Genomic DNA, 22,098 nt, shown 5'->3' with positions numbered 1-22,098 from the left:
TTGTGCACAGAAAGAAGGTAATTCCATGGGCAGAAAACATTCTTACTTTCTACCACTTTAGGCTCTTCTAAGTTATCTATACAAAAGTTACAAGTTTTTACAACATAGTCTTGAGGTTAAAAAGCTGTCTGTAGGGGTGAAGAATATTGCATTTACTGACCACATAAGCACAAGAAAAATAAAAAATCTTGTCTATAGATTGTTGTTTAATGAAGACCAGTTTCTAAAGAGCCAATGCAATTGTTAAGTAATGTTCAGTCTCAATATCAGCAGTCCACACAGTCACATCTTTTGTGCTCCTTTGGCTCTTGATAATGTAGTAGAAGGTCTACCTCCACTTTAAACACTCCAAACAATACTGTGTGTCATCTAAAATACCTTCACATACCTTCTTCCACTTCTTTAATTGAGCTAAATGTTATAATCAAGCTGTAAATCGGAAATTTCTGGAAGCATTGTGAGAATTCAAATTGTGTGAATTATAGCCAGATTTGAAATCTCTTTTTGGCAGCTTAGCACTGCCAGGGTGATACCTTTTGATTGATGAAATCAGGTTTGTGTTTACTAAGTTCCTGTATAGAATTGAAGAGCTAAGACAAAGTTTGTATTTGTATTAGCTTCTTCAGACATGGTTAGTGCTGTATCTTATCTATAGAGTGTTTAAGATGTTAAATTTTAACTGCATATCAAGAGCACTGTAAGGTAGCTGCTCTTTCACATATACTGTAGTCTTGGCAAGGTTCTATTTGAAATCAAGAATTTTCTTCCTGTGAAAACAGTAAGTGCATCTAAAAGGTACTGAATCCATGATTAAAAGTTTGGTTTTTTGTAGGATTTGGTGGCGGTTTTTTCCACGACAAAACTTTTCTGCTACTGGCCTACACAGCAGTAACCCTAGAGGGTGTTGAGCAGAAGTACTAGAATGATTCTTCAAAAATGTGTGTTTTGATTCTGAACACGCATCACTCTTGGCTAAGTAAATCAAGTAAGGTTAATTCAGATCTGCAGTCACTCTACAGAGTGGGATAGGGGAATAGCTATCTGCCAGGTGTATTCTTAAGTATGATCAGCTGAGGGAGGACATATGCAATTTAATTATTTATACCAAGGGAAGGAGAAACGAGAGAGGAGTTGTGGGAAAATGTCAGTAAGGCTTCTAGAAGACTTGTTATTACACACTTTATTTCCTTGTTTTAATTACCGAGTTTTATCCTGTGTTGTGGCTGTTTGGTATGGTTTTGGAGTTAATCATGCTAGTGATGTTAGTCTCACATACAATGAAATGTGAAACATAATCTCCCATTATCTGTGATTACTTAGTTTTCTTTGATGTTTTTCAGAAGAACTGGTTATATTCTAGGTTAGGAATGATATGGTGGTTTTTCTTTTGACTCCAAGAAAGTGTTCTCTATGGAAAAAACTGAAAGAACAACAGTCCTTTTTCTCCCAAGTATTTCTGCCTTTAATCCTAAAAGGTGCAAATCAAACATGGTGTCCTGCTGCTTTCTGATGTGCGCTTCTTGGATCTGTTTCAGTATAGCAAGCAATCTTGGCTTGTGTGAGTGGTAATAAATGGGTGTGAGTGGCATTGAAGGAAGGGCACCATATAAGTGCAAAAGAAATTACTGTCAATCACTTTCTTTTTCAGTTATAACTCATACAGTCTTTCAAGGACTGTTTGAAAACCTCTGTTGTCAAAGAAGAGAGATAGTGTTGAGGGCAGAAAAGAACAGGAAAAGTACAGTGATAATGTGATGTTTCAAAGACACAGGAGAGACCCTCAGCATTATTTTGTATCTGCCAAACTACCTCTTATCTTACAAGCATTTGAAAGATGGGGGGGAAAAAGTATTGATAAGGCTTGAAAAGTATATGAGAAGGCTTTAAGTGAAATAAAATTCCTTCTTTTGAGGCTTAAAAATATCACTATCACCCCATTCCAGTACCTCAGCATTTTCTGCTGTGAGTTACTTTTTGTTCTGAAAAATATGAGTAAGTTATATGGATTAAAGAATGAAAAGCTCAGTTCTGAGTTTTTGTTACTAACAGCAGAATTTTTCATATATAGTTGTATCCAGTGATGTATTTAATTTTTTTACGGTCTTTTCTTTGTTTTCCAGATTTTAGAAGTGAAAAGCCCAATAAAGCAAAACAAAACAGATAAACAAATGAAGAATGGGGATTGTGATAAGGTAAGTAACAATGAGGTAGCAATAAACTACTCCAGAATATGATACTAATGTGCTTACCAAATACCAACCTTTGTTATGGAATGAAAATCTTAGTACATCTTTGCTTTGGATTCCCTTAGGTGCTGTCATGGGTTAGCACTGGCTAGATGTTAATGCACCCATGAGTGTATGTTTTTCCTGATGAGCTACTGTGAGATGGGGTCAAGAACAGAGCAGAGCAAGCTGAAAACTTGAAAACAGAGAACAAAACTTTATTACATTACATAGGAACAGGAATAGAAAGGAAAACTCTAAACACACACACAAAACCAGAAATGAAACCTTCCCAGAACATTTCTTTTCCTCCCCCAATATCCACCCCCTACACGTTACCCTCCATGGACCAAACCCTTGGGTTTTAAATCAAACAATCACCACTCAAAAAAACTAATCTTCAACTCAGCAAGGGAGAGAGGAGCCTGCTGTTCAGAAAACATGGGTCTACCCCTTATGTGTTTCCATGTCACCCGTGGCACCGCCCGGAGAACTCTGCCAGGGTGACACTCTCTTTTCCTATGTCCAGTGCTCTCACCACTGTCCATGGGCCAAAACTGCATACAGGGCTCTTTTAAGGATGCTTGCATGCCGAGCTCTCCCCATCTTTCCCCTGGGGCCGAGGGTTCCAAGAGCAGGTTTCCCCTGAGGGCAGAGGGTGCCACCACACCCTCCCCCTCTCTTCTCTGCTAGCTCCACTGCAGCAAGTTGAGCCGGCCACATCCACCCCAAAATGCAGTTTATGTTCAAAAGAGACTCAAGTTCAGTCTATGGCTTACATTATGCAAGAAATGTCCAGTTCAAAAAGCTACTCTTCTTCATCCCTGCCCATCTGGGATTCTTTTCATCTTCTATTATCTCAGTCCCAAGCTGTTTCTCTCTATCTTCTGAAGCCACTAGCGTGAGAATCAATGTCTGGGAAAAATTTCTTTCTGCCAAGCAAGGGTTAACAGTTCCTGGCTCCCGGCGGGGCTGCAGGCTCAGGCACTCCCAGGCTGGGCAACTCCCACACGCAGCTGGGCACCTTCTCCCGGAGGGTGGGGGGAGGGGACACACGTAAGGCACCTCCACAGTTTTCCACCCCTCCATCCTGGACGGGGCCAGCTCAACTCCAGTCCTGTCCACTCTCTTCTCCCCCCGGGGCCCCAGCTTACTTCAGCTCTGCGGTGTGGTTCCCCTCCCCCACCCAGTCTAAAGCTGAGCAGGGGAGAGCAGGTGTTTCCCTGCTGAAACCGGAACCCAAAAGAGGCAGACCTTCTGAGAGTCCTTGCTTTTAACCCCTTGTGTCCTCGGAGGCGTGTCCAACCCCTCAGTGGCTACTAAAAAATGCCAACATTCAAACCTGACCACTGATTGGTTTGACCACAGCCTTTTGAAAAAACTCACTTCCCCTCAAACCAGGACAGGTGCAGATGTTTCTCTGTTTTCTTTCTGGATTTCTTTTATCTTCTCTCATATTTTGAATTTTTCCCCTTCTTTATAATCTGGTGATTTGGCAAATTTCATCAGTTGTGGATCTTCCATCTATTTATTTTATCTACTGTCCACCATGAGTTTGTATTGTGCTTCACAGAGGAATGAGATGTAGATGAGAATTCACAGATGTATTCCTAGCCTGCAAATCAATCAGTTAGGGGGGAAAAAAATCATCTATTTTCTAGAATCCTTTTTGAAGGTTGTGCATGAGGAAGTGGCAGTGTGATTTAGCATGTTAACTGAAGTGATATGAAGCAACTGTTAGCATTTAACACTGAGATGGTTTGATTTAAAATCTGTCTACTGGCTGTTACCAAGTGCTCTCAATCCTTCTGTGAGTGAACATAGTACAATTGCCCACTATGGACAAGTTTCGCTGAAACCTTGTATTTTGCTGGTATTAGTGTCAATTTTGTGATAACATGAGGCAAAAGATGGAAGCTGTAGCATCTAGATATTTAGTGCCTTGATTTTTTTTATCTGCAGTACCTAGATTTTTAGTGCTCTGATATTTTGGTTTGCGTTTTGGTTGCTTAGGTTGAGTGTCATATCTCTTTCTGCTTACAAGCCAAAAAGAAAACAAAAAAGAACTTTTTGATGGGTCAGGCTGAAGGAGCAAGTTGATAATAAGGTGGAGAGGTGAGATATGTTTGACATCCAGGGAAGAAGTGCTGGAATTTACCTGTGGATTAATCTTACTTAGTCTTTATTTTCTTATATCTCCCTGTTGACACAAAAGAAATAATTATATACCTCGAGAGAAAAAGATTAATTTTGAGTCTTTGGGTTTGGTTTTTATATAGAAAGATGGCATATGTTTTCTAAAGATGCTGTTTTGGCATCCCCAGTCTTTTGATGCTTTTTGGCACAGTTGAGATACAGAGATTAACTTCTACAGCAAATGACAATGTATGAAGATTTCTGTCAATGTGAAGTATCTTAAAAAAACCAAAAAATTATATTTGTGTTTGTATAAAGCTAGAAAATGTCAGACTATTAATAAAAAACACATCTCAAAGAAGAGTTTGATCTTACCTCAAGTCCTGTGTGCAGTTTTGGATGCCGTACTCTAAGAAGGATTTCAAACTATTAGAGTGCATCCAAAGGGGTCTGCTAAGATGGGGAAGGGCCTAGAGGGGAAGGTTTACCAGGAACTGCTGAGGTCATTTGGTCTATCCAGCCTGGAGAAGAGACACTGCACGGGGAGAACTCATTGATGGAGGGAAGACTTTCTGAGAGGAAGAGGATGGGCAGGCACTGATCTCTTCTCCATGGTGACCAATGACAGGACCTGAGGAAATGGCCTGAAACTGAGTCAGGAGGGGTTGGATATTAGAAAAAGGTTCTTCACCCAGAGGCTGGCCAGCACCTGGAATGGGCTCCCCAGCAAACTGGTCACAACACCAGCCTGACAGAGTTCAAGAAGCTGAGAGAATGGGCAATGCTCTCAGGCACAGGCTGTGACCCTTGGCGTTGTCCTGTGCAGAGCCAGGAGTTGGACTCAGTGATCCCTCTGGGTCTCTTCCACCTCAGAATATTACATGATTACAAGATTTAAAATAAGATTTCGATTTGTACTGGTTTTAAAGACATCTGAAGTTTATGAATTATATTGCTACAACTTAATTAACAAGTTGTTTATGGGGGGGAATTTCTTTCTAGGCATATCTTGATGAACTAGTAGAGCTCCACAGAAGATTAATGACATTGAGAGAGAGACATGTGCTGCAGCAGGTGAGAAGCATTCTCATGCATTATTACAGTGTGCTCATTGAAATTCTGAAGTTACATCTTTTTTTTTTTCTGCTTTCATTTAAAACTCTGTAATCAGTTATCGGTTAAAAACTCTGCTGTTAATTTTAATAGCCTTTGAGCTTGTATAGTCCATAGAAGTCCATTACTTCTTGCACTGCAGCTTGGGGAATTTTTTGCACTTAATAAAGTGTGCAACTGTGTTGTCTCTCTAAATGACAAATTTTTAAAAAAATGGCTGAGATGAATTTTTCACCAGTTTGTTATGTTTCTTAACATACTGTATCAATAATTATGAAAGCAGGATGGGAGAATGGATAGAGTTGTGCACTGTGACTTGACAAAGATCTTGTTGCTTCTTTCCTGAAAATGACCAGCCTTGTCTCAGAAACAATTGAAGTGTTTCTCTGTAGCAAGCAGAAAACATAGAATCCAATGCCAAGTTCACTTTGAATGAAAATGTAATGTATTTGTTGAGACTTCTGAAGTCATTGAAGGAGTAAAATATAAAAGTGTCCAAACCAAAAAAGCTCCAAGTTTATTGAAAGGTTATGCAATAGCACAAGAGCAAAGAAAATATTCTTGGTTTGGGGTGTTATTGTCAGGTACTATTGGATTGCAAATTGTGAAGATTAAACAGTAAGCACTGTCAACAAAGTAGATGCAGTTGTAGCACAGATGGGTTTATTATGTTTAGCACAATTATGTCCTAGTTTTAGAGATGTTGTAAAGAGGAAAATTTTTGCCGCTTCTAAATCTTTGCAATCACTTCTCGAATTTCTCGACTAAGTGCGTTAACAATATTTTGCAAGCTTCAGCATTAACCACTTTGTTAGTTCAGACTCCGTATTGTGGGTAAAGATGAGAAAACTATTGAGAAGTCATTGAAAAGGAAAATCTTGGTTAAGGATATTCTTAATTGAAGATGAATTCTGGTAGCTTTGTCAGATTTTGTCTTAAGACGCAGTGATGCATATTCGTTACCCTTCATATTTAATGTACCGTTGCTCTCCAAGTTTCCTTTTCCTACAAAACAAAAAAATTGCCTTCAGAATGGTGATGGGGCCAAATTATATCTACAGATTATTTTGCAGGAGGCTAAAACATAGGAATTGCAACACCCTGTCCACTTCACTTTATTCATTGATTCTCAAAGAGTTCACATTAAAATTGAATCTGGAAAAGCCACTATGTTGTTAATTCCCACCCTGCCTTTGCTTCCTGAACACTCACTTGCCCAGTTATCCAAGGCATAGCTTCCAAATGGTATCACTTCTGATACACATCCATGGCCAGTGCTACTGTTAACAGTGCAGAACTGAGCCACTGTCCCAGCCTGGGCACTCAGACTGTGAACTCAGCTTTCGCTGGGGCTGTTTTGACAGCCTGCAGACCATAGGTCTTACATGGCTTCATGTGGAATTTTGAAAAATAAAACAACTTCAAAACATTTTGTGCAGAGCAAATACAAAAACAAGCAAGAAACCTTCTTTTTTTCCCATGATGGTGGTCTAGAGCTTTTGAAATCCTGACAGGATAAGCCTGGAGTAGCCAGATCTGACTCCACAGCTGAGCCTGCCATGAGCAGGGACTGGGACTAGCAAAATTCTTTCCAATTGGAATTATTCAGCCATCCTAAGAAATATTTTCAAAGTAGGTAAAGTGCTTCGAGTTGAACCCCTCGTTCTCATTCTCACTGGCGGCATTTATTTGGCAATGAGGAAGTATTTGTCTTTGTTAGAAAAATAATGCCCACTAAATTGTATTCATTCTAATATTGGAGTATTGTTGTAGTAAGCTTTGTGGGAAGTTACTAATGCAAGGAAAAATCATGTGAAAAGAAACTGAGCTGGAAATTTAGAGTATCCTATTCTGAGTAATTGAAAAAGAGCAGTATATTCTTGTGTATTTTAAACTAGACTTTTTTTTTTCTCTTGAGACAATTTATCAAACAAGAGAAAACATTCGTTCATTAACTTTACCTCACAACTTGCATTAGGAGTGAGGCATTTTAATGCTGTAATCCATGATCACTTATACATTATTATTTACATTATCAAAGTTTGGTTGATGTAGAACTGGTGTTGCCTTCTTGGGGGAAATTGTGCTTGCGGATTGTTTCCCATGATTCAGAGTGTTTGCAGGCTGTTGGTACAGGCCCAGTGAAAGCCAGATTTATGGCCAGGCTGTTGAGGCTGGGACAATGGTTTGGTTCTGCTGGGAACAGCATAATACTGGCTACAGAGGTCTACCAGGAGTCAGTGGAAGAGCCAAGTTACCTACCTGTTAGCCTGTCTGCACTAGTGAACGGACTATGCTGCTGTAAAACAAAAAACCAGCTTAGTTTTAAAACCTTTAATCCCTTAATATTCTGCAACTCATTAATTCATACGATTTTATCCATTTATGGAAATATCTTGCCAATACTGAATGGATAATTTGCAGAGAATCAGTGCTTCTCTATACTAAAAATAATCTGCCATCCTATCTTAAATGTCCTTACTCCTTTGCAGCTATGTAGTTAATGTAAAATTAGCTTCCAGTGTGCACAGAAATTAAAAAGATACAGAGCTGAGAAAGTTTCTAGGAATTAATATGAAATATCTAGACTAAGAAATACATAGAGCTTGTAGACAGTACAAAGGTGAGAACAGCAAGGTGTAAAAGTGCATGATGGGATTGTGGTTACTGCATGAGAAGAGAGATCAAATGCAAAAATATGCAACAGAAAATTGTAGGCAGCTGCAAGAGTTTCAGAGGTGTTGGTGTTGAAGTGGAATGGTGATGGAGTTGTGTGTTTCTGAATGGTGGCTGTCATCTTGTTAGTTTATGTTAGGGCAGGTTAAGTCTCTTACACAGAGACTTTGAGGGAATTTTCAGAGAAGGGACTTGCAAAAGAACAATGAAGGCATTGATACCATGTAAAAGCACAGGATTTTTAAACTTACATGGAGGGATATGAAAAGGATTTACTTTTTTAAAGGTTTTTTTTCCAACCTCAGTTGTTACCAAGTCCATAGCCATGACAGCAAGCAGGAATACAGCCAAATTGGAAATGGGGAAAATGTATCCGTTTGTGCATGTGGCTCTTTCCCAAGAGAGGCATTCTCTTTGAGACACCTTGTCAAAGGAAGCTGAGAAAGAGACAAGACAGGAGAGATGCGATACTGTACTGCAAGTGCCCAGATACACAGTGAAAAAATCTTGATTTTATGTACTACTTACAAACATGTAAGAAATGCCTGAAAGGGGGAAGACATGTGAAGACCAAAAAATTAGTCCTGTGAGCAGTTTTTATATGAGTATTGACAAGACAGAAATTGGTCCGAAATTACATTTATGCACAAATTACCACATCTTTCACTGTAAGGAAAGAAATTGGAATTTATGGTGATGGGGCTTTTGTCTTTTTCTTTTTTTGACTGAGTCTGCAATCAGATGCAGGTGCAGTTAACGCTGCATGTCCAATATATTCAAATTTGGCTGGCTAAAGTAGTGGTTTTAACTCTGCATTTTCAGAACTGCAGAAAATGTTGGCACAACCCCACAAAAGGCAACAACATTTCTGGTAAGACTCTGTGTCTTATTTTGAGGCATCATAAGTCATGTCTTCAGCTGGTAAAAAATCTGAAAGCAGTGCATTAGGCAGCACAGGCGTAAGGAAGAAATTGAGAGTATGCAGCATGGCTGAAAATTACGTTGTTCACGTTCCTAAGGTGCTTAACATCAGATGGCAACTATCTTCTTAGAATTTTCTGCCAGGGGCAGCTTGGATGTCTGGAAACTATCACATGGCCTAAAACCCTCCATAAATTGAAAAATGACTGTCATTAGTTGCACTTTGGCTTCCTTATACAAACACACTCACTTGCTTGTTTAAAGGCTGATAAATAGTTATACTATGATGGATAATGATGAAACTGAGCTGGAGAGACATTATGTAAACAGAGACATAATTTACAGCAGAAAAGCAAGGCTTATACAGCAGGAACAAATGTGATATTTTTGTTCTTTGCAGCCTGAGCCTCAGAATAAAACATTTTAATGCCGTGTTTTTAATGTTAGAACTGTCAGACTTCCTAGCAACTAATCTCGACCTTTTATTCTTTTTTGAAGAATTTCTGAATAGCACAAAGATGTATATGCTAATACTGTAAGTCATGAATTCCTCATTGACTGGCACACAGGCAGGTGTTTTTCATTGAGCTGTCTGGGTTTATCTTGATACATTTTTTTTACATCCATTAGAGCCTTTGGGGTTCATTTCAGTTATTTGCCAGGTGCCCAGACATAGTGACTGTATCTCTTGGGGACTGGATGAGGGATATGTTTAAAATGTTTGTTTCCCTTGACCAAGAGCTTTAAAAGCCCAAAGCAGAACCTGATCAATAGAAGTCCTTATCCATTTCTTAAAATATGCAGCACTGTTTAAAAATACATGTGTTAACACTTTCACATAATCTTTGTTTCTAAAATCAAGTATATTGCAGTGGGGGTTACTAGGGGTGATATTCTTCTACAGTAACACAAGGAAGCGATAGACAGAGTTGTTCAATGGAGCTGCATTTGCCTGGCCTTTGCTTCTGTAAGCTTCTTGTGCAGCCATTTATTTGTCTCACAGTGGATATTTAGGTAGCAAGCCCAAGATTAGATTCCAAACTTTACAAAAGGAGGCTGGATTGACTACTTACCTTCGCTTCTTTCTTAGATGAGGCTCAAGAGAGTGCCAAAAATTAGAATAATAATACATATCAAAGTTTGGTTCTGGTATTAATCAATTTTTCTCCGCTGGATTATTTTTTTCCTCATGTCAATTGCAGAACAGTAGGGGATGGAAAAGTGTTACAAGAATCTGTGAATCAAGAAGCAGACAAATCAAGTTAGTCATTTTAGATTAAAAATTCCTATATGAAAAATAAATTTAAAGCAAGAGGTACAGATTTAAATGATGAGTTAATAAAAGCTGGATTTTTTCCAGGTACTTTCAGAATTTTGGGCAGCTGCAAACCAAATTAGACAGATTTTATTTTTATTTTTTCCCACCTTTGAAAATAAAAGGTGATTGAAAAGGGAGATTTTTATTGTAACAAGCATTTCCCTTTTACTATTTTATCTTATAGCCATTCTATTTATTCTGTCCTGGGCTGTGTCATTCCATGTCTAACAAGACACATTTTGTATTTCATTTATCATTGAAATAGTCTTTACTTCTGTGGTCTAAGAAGAAAAAATATCTGTTTATATAATGATATGGAGAGTGGAAACCTACAAAATATTTAGTTTAAATTCATTGTCCTTTTTGGAGTTCGTTATTCCTGCCAGATTTGTCATTTTAAGGTACATTTTGTAACCCATATGTGCATACATCTGTATCTCCTTCAGCTGTGGAAAAGGAGTTGCGGTCAGAGTAATAAAGCTCAAAACAATCAAGGAATATCTCTCAGTAGTGTTTCAGTGGAGGTGTATGTGGAAGGCCCAGAACTAAATGGTTTTCAAATTGGAGGTGGCGGACAGGATTTGGAGTGTAGCCTGAGTGCTGCATGAGGAGTGGTTGGAAGAACTGAGAAGAGCAGTGTTGTTCTGTCAGTCCATGAGCTACCCAGAGGCTACTTCAGGGTGTGGTGCTTTTTAGTGTGCTCTTGGCATGTCTGTCTCTTGGAATGAAACAGCACATAAGAGATTTATAGCAACTGTGTGTTGGCACTGTGTTAGCCCTCTCTGCTTTGGCTTTTCACGATGCTCAGGAGTTTTTTTGAGGTAGGTGTGCATCCTGGAACTTAACATATCTGAGTTGAGTATGACCACTCTTCAAAAATACAGACAACAGTTTAGAGACTAAAAATGTCACAGCTGCAGAAAGGTATCTGTGCAAGTTAGGTATCTACTACTGATTTCACAGAATCAAGGATGGTTAAGGTTGGAAGAAATCTCTGGAGGTCACAGGGACATGTATAGTCAGTTGCCTGGGACTATGTCACATGACTTTGGAATATCTCCAAGGATGAAGAGCCCACAACCTGAGTGATGTTTTGACCTTGCTAGGAGTTCTTCTGTGATTGATTTGACTAAAAAAAATATTTAACTCTCTTATTCAAAAAGTAACTGCTAGTGTGTGAACTGGCAGGTCATGTAAGAGCTTGTTGGGGGTTAGATTTGGGGGTTTTTTTCTTACAGAATTTTCCCCCATAAGTTGCCAGGCAACTAACTACTGAGTACTTATGGGTGCTGGGGAAAACGAAGAAGTGGCCAAAGGAGAGCATAGCACCAGGCTACATCTCTTTTTGGTCTCTGGGAATTTTCTCTCAGAGGGGAAAAGATATTGCAAGGTTTGAGGTTTAGGGGCAGGTAAAGGACGGGGCTGGAGGCAGCTTCGCTCTCTTGCTCTCGGCATTGGAGAGAGAACAGTCTGGCTGCTGCTTGCTGCGGGAGGAGTTTGCTGTCACCAAGTCTGGTCCTGGGAAATCCACCACCATCTGCTCATGTGCCCTGGAATTCTGAGCTCACCTCCTCCTGCCCTGCTGAGCTGGCCCTGTCCTGCCGTCCGGGCTTCTTTGGCGCTGCTTTGAGGCTTTCTGCTACTCTGTAGCCCAGCCCTGCCGGACACCCCTGCTGTTCCAGCTACCAGCGCAGAGCTCCTCATCTCATCCACCAGCCTGGGACTTTCCACCCTTCCAGCTCAGCATCTCAGAGTTCTGCAAGGGCACCGAGATCAAACTGCCCCGGGCTTTGTGAAAGAAAGCCCTCGAGGTTCCTGGTTCTGTTTATTATTAATGCTGTAGTTGTTGTTTGTTTGTTTCTTTTGTCATATATACCAGTAAAGAACTGTTATTCCTACCCCATACCTCTGCCTGAAAGCCCCTTTAATTTTCTAAATTAGAATAATTTGGAGGGAGGGAATCTGAATTCTCTGTTCCAAGGAAGGCCTTGACCTTCCCTTGCAGACAGCTGTCTTTCAAACCAAGATAGAGCTCTTGTGTACATTTATTTCTTTATTTATCTATTTATCTATTTTTAATATAGAATGGACTCTAAGGATTTATTTCTTTTCCTTGCTTGCAGAAAGGTTTATGCCATTTATTTCCTAATGTAACCTGCTTAGTAGCTATGACATAACAGATATTTCAGACATCTGCCTGGGATTTTTAAAATTGTTTGAGCTTAAGGGTATAATGTTGCCCCTCCCTTTTTTTTTTAACTGAATTAGAAAATAAACAGATTTTCTTTGAACATTTCAAAAATATGTTGTCAATGCTGGTATTTGCAGGAACAGCAGATGGTTATGCTGACATTATGGTTGATGATGATTCAAAAAAAAATCCCAAGGTACTGTAATCTGGACAATAATGCACGTCAGAAAGGAAGTTGAAAGATAAGGACAATGGTCAAACCTGCAAGTACTGGGGAAGTTTGGCTCATCTTAGGCCTTTGGCAATTTGGCTCGTGTTAGGTCATATGGTACTTGTTTATACTTACAGTGGGCATGTAAAACTTCTGGAATTTCCAACTGCATCTTTTCTTTTCTTTCAGATAGTAAATCTTATAGAAGAAACTGGACACTTTCATATCACAAATACAACCTTTGACTTTGATCTTTGTTCACTGGACAAAACCACAGTCCGTAAACTACAGAGTTATCTGGAAACATCTGGAACCTCCTGAGGATTCAGCATATGGCTGTATTGAAAACTTTTCTTTAAATGACACATGCAGAATGATGCGACCAAAATGGAGGGGAAAAAAACAAAAACCTCTTCAGCTTTTATTTTTCCTTAAAGCCAGTCTCTTGATAAGGGAGAGAAAAAGTGACCAGACTCAGAGGACCACTCTTCTCAAGAAGAAAATGCTCTGGAAGTTTGCCTGGATAGCCTTGAAAAACAAACACAGAAAAACAAACAAAAATACTTGTTCTTAATGAATGTGTATGGTATCATGTATCTCTCTCTGTGGTGTTCAAGTCCACAAGACGAATGCATGTTCAACACACTGCCTTACTACATAACTGATCTATTTATTATTGCATACATGTATCCTAAAGTCAATGAGTCACTCAGTGACACTACCAGATATTGCGAGTAGTGGGGTCCCTTGTGTGCTCTTTTGATGCAGTACTTTCTCAAGCCTGGTAACTTTATTCATATTAAAATGCCACTTCTTGCTATCTTTCTTTGTTCAATTGAAACACTACAGTCTTGATTCTACCGCTGCAATTCCAGGAAACAAGATACAAACTTGGCGACCAAGCAGTGGTCCTGTATTTCATTTCCTGTCTATCACAGTGGGTTGGACCACAGAAAGTTGGACTGCAGGTCCTTGATTCTGTCCACTTATGGATATTGACCATGGTTAAAAAGTGCACCAAATAGGTTTCATATGACTTGCTGTCTAGCCTCAGTGAATAAACCAATAAGACTTCTAACAAAAAATGTTATGTATACTGTCCTGACTCTAGCAACTCTTGCAGTCTACATTCTTGTGTCCGTTTAAATGTTGCAAAACTAAATATATATGACAGTGAAGGTGTTCTGCAGGAGCTCATGATAAAAGAAAAAGTAATGGTCCTGTCTTTAAAGAAAATGTTGTAGAAAATTCATAATTTCGAGCTATTTATTACTTTGAGTTTCAACACTCTTCTGCTGCCAGTGTGTGACTCGCTTCTACCATAAAACTTTTTGCATAATATTTTTGTTTGTTCATATAGTATATGATCTGCTTAGTTTGTTTTGGGGATTTTTTTCTAATTTAGTTTGTTTTTTTACAACTGCTAAATTAAACTGTTTTGCTTGAAAAGAAAGAAAATGTTATACAGTTAAATAAATACATGGAATAAATACATGTATGATATCATCTGTACGTATGTGTTTATATATATACATGTACACCACACCTGTATATATGCACACACATACATACACATATGCTTTTTTAACTTTCCAGATTTTGGTATCTGTTTGATAACCTTATTGTGTTTCCAGAAGAATTGCTTGTCCATAAAAATGATCATTCTTTCATTGTTTCTTAAAATCAGGATCCTTGTTTGTGCATGATCAAATGAGAGGATGTGTACTCTATTTCACATCAATGCTTCATGCTCTTGTATTGCTGATGGTTTCTTGAGGAAATCATTAGCTTTATATTAAAAATCCAAATTCCTAAATTAAAAGAGAAAATAATAATTTTAAAAATACTTCTGGATGCAAAGGTTTATTCAGGTTTACCAGACTAAAAAATGTATCTTGTTGCTAGACAGGCCAGTATGTCATGTGTATGCTTATATGCCACATGTAGTCTCTATGTGTAGAGCTAAACAGTAGTATCTTTATGACTTACTGTTTCATGTGCACAGTTTGTGCAGCACTGAAAAACTATTGGGGTTATTTCTTATTCAGATGGTAAATCTTAATACTGTTTCTTTAAGTCCAAAGAAAATTTTACACTTTACTCTTTTTGAAAGGGCACGATACATATTGGGTTGGGGGGCTTATTTCTTATTTAAATGTTGTTTGATCATACTCTGCAGGAAGTCCTCCTTAGGCTTCTGAAGAATAAGTGTACTTTTTCAGTAATGTTATGACTCTTATTGATGATTGGCATGAAGCATACTTGAAGCGTTATGTTGTTCTTTTAAGTCCATGTCTTAATGTGCAATTGGGGAGGGGATGGAGGAATGGGCTTGTAATGTTAACTTTACTATTGACAGAAGGCAGGTGACGATGGGGAAGGGAAAAGGGATGCATGTAAAGGGGATAAACTTCAATTTTTATTGATTGTTTTATATAAAAATGTTTGGTAATCTAAAAGCAACCTTAAAAACCTTTGGTCTACAAATGTGTGTTCAACTTTCCTGTCTTTTAGTTATACCAGATGTGTATGGAAATTTGTCCATTTAGACTTTTCTAACTAAGTCTTGTGGTAAAGACTCATTGAGTTTCAGAAGGGGATACTTCTAATACGACTATTGCACTGTTTTTTTTAGTAAATGGTGAAATGAATCATTTTACCCTTAAAAATACCAGATAAGCTTTATTGTACACTGAGAACAGGGATGGAGGAAAAGAGAAACTAGGTGAATAGGCATAAAAGGGAGACGAGATCAGTTACAGTATCAGATCAGTGCTGAATTTCATGCAAACTGTGGATGATCCTTAAGCTCTTAAATTTTCTAATTCCATGAGAGAGAGAAAATAGATTGTTGATTTCAATGTGTGTTGACGTTTTCACAAAACTCTGATAGAAATAGAGTGACTAAGTTTTGATCTAAATTTTCAAGTTAGCTATTTTCATCTAATTTTGTATACAGAGACAAAATAAATCTGTGTTCACCTAATTTCAGACATTCATATTTCTCTTAAAGGAAAACAAGAAGATACCCTTCCAAGTCTTTAACATCTGTAAGCATTGATCTTTGGCATGGGTTAAAGTGTTTTGGCAGCAAATGTTTTGAAGTTTTACTTAACATAAAGCTGTTTAAACAGTTATATGAGAGAATTTGGACCAGACAGGCAGAGATTAGCAGTTAAGTTCCAGTATCTAGAGTAATTCTCAGCATGAGTCACTGTTACTAGAGCAGTAGTTGTATCCAGTAGTAAAGAGAGTTTTCTCACGAGTAACTTTCCTCTTCAGAAAGTGGATGCCTAATTGGGTAGACAATTTTTTTGAAAAAAATTTATTTAACTTTTCATTTTGTTTCACAAATTCAAATCACCTCCGAGGCTTTACAAAGCACTCAGTATCATCTAAATATGAAGGCCATCTTAGTCCATGCTAAAGAAAAAGAGCTAGAAATGAGGAAGGGACCTCCTTTCCTCCTCTCATACACTGATTTGAAGAGAGTCTTCCAAGGTAAAACCAAGTCTGTGCTCAGTCTTCAGCCTTTGGACTGTAAGAAATGGTTGATCGTTTCTCTCTCTCTCTCTTCATTGGTTTGGTATTTTTAGGAAAAGTCTATGCTTTCAATTTCAGAAAAAAAATGCACTCAGTACAGTGCATTTGGAGAGCCCAGTATATTTCTATTAAAAGTTTCTTTTAGTCTCTGGGAAGGAAATTACAAGTTCTTGGGTTTTGCCTGACCCATTGTTCTTCTTTCCCAATCTCACAGTGAAATAAAGTACTTTCACAATCTTGTTTGAGTGCTTGGTCCTTACTTGGTATAATCTTCCTTTCCTAGAAGCTATACCAATGTTTTGGGGTCTTTTGAATGACTCATTGATTTTAAGACCTGTTATTTGGTTTCCAAAATTGGTGGGAAAGCTGTAGAATTGGCTGAAGTGAAAACTGCCTCATTCATTTGGTTTTCTTGTATGTATTATCTCAATCCTGCTCCATCAGACACTGCTCTGATGGTAGGATGTTTGATTTGTTCATATATACCACATCCATTTTTTACCACTTGCAGTTTGATGACAAACTATCTTTTTGTAAACACTTATTTCAGTCTACAGAGTCTGTTTTGTGTTTGCTCACTGGTCTGTGGTTTGCAGAAATTAAGTGTCACGATGAAAATTTTGTCAGGTTTTCAGCCACAGCAGGAGCTAGGAGGAACTACAAAAATAAGCAGTGAAATAGGAGATGTTCCAAAGTTTAACAAGTGTGAGGCATGTATTTTTATTAGCCTCAGCAGTTTTCTTAATTGTCAAGCAGTGTACGGTAGAATGTAGTGGACACCAAGAAGCTACTCTGTACTCTGTACACTGTACGAGGCCTTGCTGCTGGACATAAAAGCCGTAGTAACAGATGACAGGGACTAGAACACATATATCTGCAGTGCTTTTGTGCGTGCTTGGGAGTTAATCTGTGCACTAATGCTGCTGAGCCAATGACATTTACAAGGCTGGCTCTGTGTCTGGACAGATAAATTAACATCAAAGAACACTCACTATAAGGGCCTTGTATTTGATTGAGCAGCAAGAAATGCCACTGTGACTAGACAGGAAAGAGAACAAAGGCCTGGGGTGTGGGGTGAAGTGGGGAGGAAAAAAAAAGGTGTAAAGAGATGCAGTAATACAACTGGTGTGGTTTGCTACTGTAAAATCTGCCACAAATGGTAGGTAGAGACAGAGAGAAATGGAGATTGCAGCAACATAAAAATATTTAGGATGTTTTATTGTTTGGGGTGCTAATGTCTGTTTCACATTTGTTTCAGTATTGCTTCTGACTTACAGTCTATGTTTTACCCCAGCCAGGCTAATTGTACTGCAAAGTGATAATCCTGCATTTTTCACTTACTTTAATTTTTTCAGTCTTGGAATTCAAGTGGAGTCAAATGTAGGCCTGTGAATGCAGCAGATGTATTTTTATTATCATTCAGTAAAATTCTGACTGGAAGTAACCATTTCCCAAATCTTCCATCAAATGGATTATGCATTTTCATATTTTCCTTTCCATCAGGGAACTGATGCTATAAAGCTGTGATTTCTGTTAGTAAACTTCACCCTTCTCATCACAGCAAGGAATAAATTATTTGCTTTTATCATTGCTCACAGAGAGACAGAATGCAATGTCTGGGTCCTATTTAGGAAGAGTGGGTTTGTGAAGCTTTTTTAATAAGACCTAGAGATAAAACCTTGTTCTTTTGGGGAGGAAAAGAACAGGAAATATTTACTTAAAATATTTCTACTCTGATAATGCTGGGATTTCTTATAATTACACTCCTCTTTCAAACTGTTAAGCATCTAATGGCCAGTGACTACATACAAACCATTAAAGAATCAAAGGAATTGAAAATACAAGCAAGTTTGTACTAAAATCCTGGCTGTGCAAGGAATAAGGTCATAATGCTGATACTGCTCTCAGTTCAGGGCAGACATTCCTAGCACATGTGGTTTGTGTATCCTCATCTGAGTGGGTGGTCTAGCAAATGGTGCAAAATGCTGCAGGAGGGCTTAGTTTTTGAGTGATGCAGAGGAAACATTAATGATATACTCAGCCAGTACCACCCAGGCTATCCAAGATGAAGCAGTTTTCTTTTAACTTTTATGAGCAGCTACATTTTCACTTTGCCTGTGCAGCTAAATATTTTAATTCTTTTTTTACAACTCTCTTAATCCTCAGCTGTAACTTCCACACTTGGTAGACACCTGGTTAGATTTGGGGTGGGGTTATTGTGATGTTTCTTTGGGAAGGTCATAAGACAAAAGTGAAACATGGTAGTGACTCCTTTATTACTATTACTGTTATTGTTATTATTTTATTTTATTTTCTTCTTCTGTCCAACAAGTATAGCCTCCTGAAATGTTCACTCTCAAAAAAGGTAATACTGCTTTCATTAGTGTCAGGTTTTGCTAACACAGTGAATAGTAAGTAAGTGGATGAATTCAGAATAAGCTGCTGTGAAAATAGACATGTCTAAAGTCAAGATGTGGGCTGATGGTCTTTTGGACCACTGCAATCAGGGCAGCCTAGAAATGCTTTTATTGTTATTGGAGAAATGCATGAATCTCAGCCTGTGTATAAAGGGAAGTAGGGATTAAGGTGCTCGACTATCTCATGCGTAATCTCCCTCGGACATCTGCTCACAACCTATGTAAAAACTTAATTGAGCGTCAGCTGGGACTTCTCTGTGCTAAACACCCTTTTCCCTTTGCATTGTCACAGCTATAAGGATAGATTGCTGCAATAGGCACTCGTTATGTCTTGCAACTATGGAACAGAATTCTACAATGCCTTGGTTTATGTTAAATTATATTCACGATTAACCATGATGCCAGTTGCTCAGATAAATTTTCTTTATCCTTTACTCTTTTGTGGTAACAGATTAATATTTGCAGGGGGACAGGTAGGGGAAGAAGGGTGGAGAGAGAGTTGTTCTTTCTCTATCAGTGCAATGGCTTCTCTCATTCCTGATTCACATTCTGAAGATAGTGACTCTAACAATAAAACATCAAGGCTCAAGCTCTTCCCATGAGAATGTGATGCATTAAACATCTGCAGAACCTTTTGTGGCCTAAATCCTGGATTTACAGTTTCTTCTTCAAAAGGATTTAAAGCAAGGAAAGCAAGATTGACTCTTTTGCTTCACAAAATTTTTGAGGTTAGAAAGGACCTTGAGAGATCATCTGGTCCAACTCCATGGTTTCTCCTTGAAAGTCGCATTGGACTTTTGCCAGATTCTTTGGGAAGCTCTTTGTGTTGGCCTGTTCCCAGGAACTGAGTGTTCAAGTAAACTAAATGTAGCTTTATGCTAAACTAAATGCTAGAAGAGCATCCAGGCACACTCTTACAAGCCTTATGTCATTGTTCCCTTAAGAATAAGCTTTTCTTCTCCCTGGATTAGTAGTTTTTATCCAAGGACAAAAGCTGGTACAGATATCCCTCTATTCACAGGAAATGGAAGGCATTTTAAAGGAGCGTTTTCAAAAACTTTGATGTGCTGCCTTACATTCTAAATGTACTTGGTTGCCTCTGGATTTTACACTAGTGGTAATTTTTCTTCGTATATATTTAATAATGCACATATTCTAGAATCATAGATTGGTTTCAGACAGAAGAGACTGCTAAAAATTACTTGGTTCCAACCTCCCTGCCATGTCCAGGGACACCTTCCGCTAGACCAGATTGCTCAGAGCTCCATCCAGCCTGTCCTTGAACATCTCCAGAAATGGGGCATCCACAACTTCTCCGGGCAACCTCTTCCACTGCCTCACTACCCTTACACTCAAGAATTTTTTCCTAAAATCTAATCCTACCCTTTTTCAGTTCAAAACCATTACCTCTTGTCCTGTCACTATAGGACCTGGTAAAATATCTTTCTCTGTCTTTCAAATAAGCCCCCTTTAGTTGTGGGAAGGTTGCAATGAGTCTTCCCTTCTCCAGGCAGAACAACATGAACTCTCTCAGGCTGTCTTCATAGGAGAGATGCTTGAGACCATTTTCATGGCCCTATCTGGACCTGTCCTGTGCTGTGGACCTCAACTCTTACCAGTCTGTCAATGTTTTTCCTGTATGTAAAGCATCATTTCTTATGTGGTGTGAGCAGAGAGAAGAGGGGATTATCTATGGCTCTCACAGACTACACAGCTGGCACGTGTTCAGCCTGCTAACTGGCTGTTCCCCCAGAGCTGCTCCCCAGACCCAGTCTGCAGTACTCTACCTTCCACATCAGACCTCAGCATTTGGCCTTGTTAAATTTCACAGGGTCACCGTCATCCCCTTCATCCCACCTGAACAAGTCATGCAGCCATTCCGTCAAGTATTTGACCACAGGCACCCCAGCCTGGTGTTATATACAAAGCTGGAGCAAGTGCACTACATCTTCTCCTTCAAGACACTGATAAAGGTGTAAAACAGGACAAATCCCAGCAGACCCCTGGGGAATGCCACCCCTAACCAGTTTTCAGGCTGAGCATAAACCACTAGTCACCAGCCTTTACACCTAAACACTTCTTTTACTCATATAGGTGTGTCCCCACCCAGACCTCAGCACCTGAACCCAAATATGGAAATACCATGGCAGAATCAGTTGGCTACTAAGGTTGTGGTAAATTACATCCACAGCTCTCACTTTTACTCTTGGTAAATGCATGATGTTACTTGCCACAACCACCACCTTCATATGCCTGGAAGAAATTTTCAAGGGCATTGACTATATGAATTTCCCAGAAACTGAGATGATAACTGACTCGTAGTTCATCAGATCAGCCTTCTTTTCTGTTTGTAAGGCATAGATAATACATTCGCCTTTCTGCAGTCATGGCCTGTCACGCTGTTAGGGTGTAGCTGTGCTAGGGTGTCAGCCAGCTGGCTTAGCACCTCTTGATGTGGCCTTTCAGGTCCTGTGCACATACCGGGGACAGGATTGCTCCAGAGGTGTTGGAACTCGTCATTGGCAACCAGTACCTCCTTTCTTCCTTGAACCCTAGACATGAAGGCTTGGTAGTGAAGTCCAAGATGAAAAAGACACCGAGCATCCCACAACATTATCCATGGCCAATAAATAAAATCTGGATAATTATGAATGGGACAGTTAGCAGACTATACAGCTCAATTATATGTAGTCTGACCCATGGTTACTGTGCAGTTTAGACAGGAAAAACATCTGTCATCCAGTCTGGAGCATTTCTTCTCGTGAATGGGGGTTCCAGGTAACCAGTTACAAGGATTTTCTGTCTCTTCCTATTGCCAGAGCAGCACAAAGGGTCTGGAAGAGAGATGGAGATGCATTATTTATCTGGGGGTATATAAACAGAGAAATATTTAATTGAGTTTTGGTGGGATTTTTTCCCCCATTCTCTCTCAAGACAGATGCCAGAAAACTAGACAACAAGTATCCTTTTTAAAATGAAATAACACCAAGTTACACATTAATATACCAACTTAAACTAATGAATCAAATGTAAGGTTTATTTAGCAATGAATTCTGTGTAACATAAAGGTTTCAGAGACTGTGGTCTTCTTTTAACTTTCCCCAAAAGGTCAAGGACTTATGGCACATAAATATGTCTGAACAGTATTTTTTTATGCTGGGAGGAACAGAGAGAACAGAAAGACCCTTTGCTTTAGTGACTTTTACCATAAAAGGTGAAATGTAAAATGAGAGTCAAGCTATAGAAAGATTTGAAGAAATCCAGGCTGATGATATGATAAGTAGGATTGATAAAACCAACGGAAGTATCATTTTGGCTCCAGGAGATCTGGTGAATGAGTTTTCATG

At 38.9% G+C, this 22,098-nt stretch overlaps 1 protein-coding gene across 4 annotated transcripts in view; it reads left to right on the top strand.

The window, feature by feature from the left end:
* The window catches only part of MLLT3 (MLLT3 super elongation complex subunit), a 120,895-nt gene extending 104,322 nt beyond the window's left edge, over window positions 1–16,573 (top strand). For all 4 annotated transcript variants that reach the window (XM_063422054.1, XM_063422052.1, XM_063422055.1 and 1 more), the window contains 3 exons: window positions 2,121–2,192; window positions 5,364–5,435; window positions 12,981–16,573. In XM_063422054.1, the coding sequence (XP_063278124.1) occupies window positions 2,121–2,192; window positions 5,364–5,435; window positions 12,981–13,112 (276 nt within the window). In that variant the 3' untranslated portion in view covers window positions 13,113–16,573. The remainder of the gene's footprint in view (window positions 1–2,120; window positions 2,193–5,363; window positions 5,436–12,980) is intronic.
* Window positions 16,574–22,098: the final 5,525 nt, after the last annotated feature.

The sequence above is a fragment of the Prinia subflava genome, chromosome Z (assembly GCF_021018805.1).
Source record: "Prinia subflava isolate CZ2003 ecotype Zambia chromosome Z, Cam_Psub_1.2, whole genome shotgun sequence".
Taxonomy (NCBI): domain Eukaryota; kingdom Metazoa; phylum Chordata; class Aves; order Passeriformes; family Cisticolidae; genus Prinia; species Prinia subflava.
This window is presented reverse-complemented; position numbering and strand designations above follow the sequence as displayed.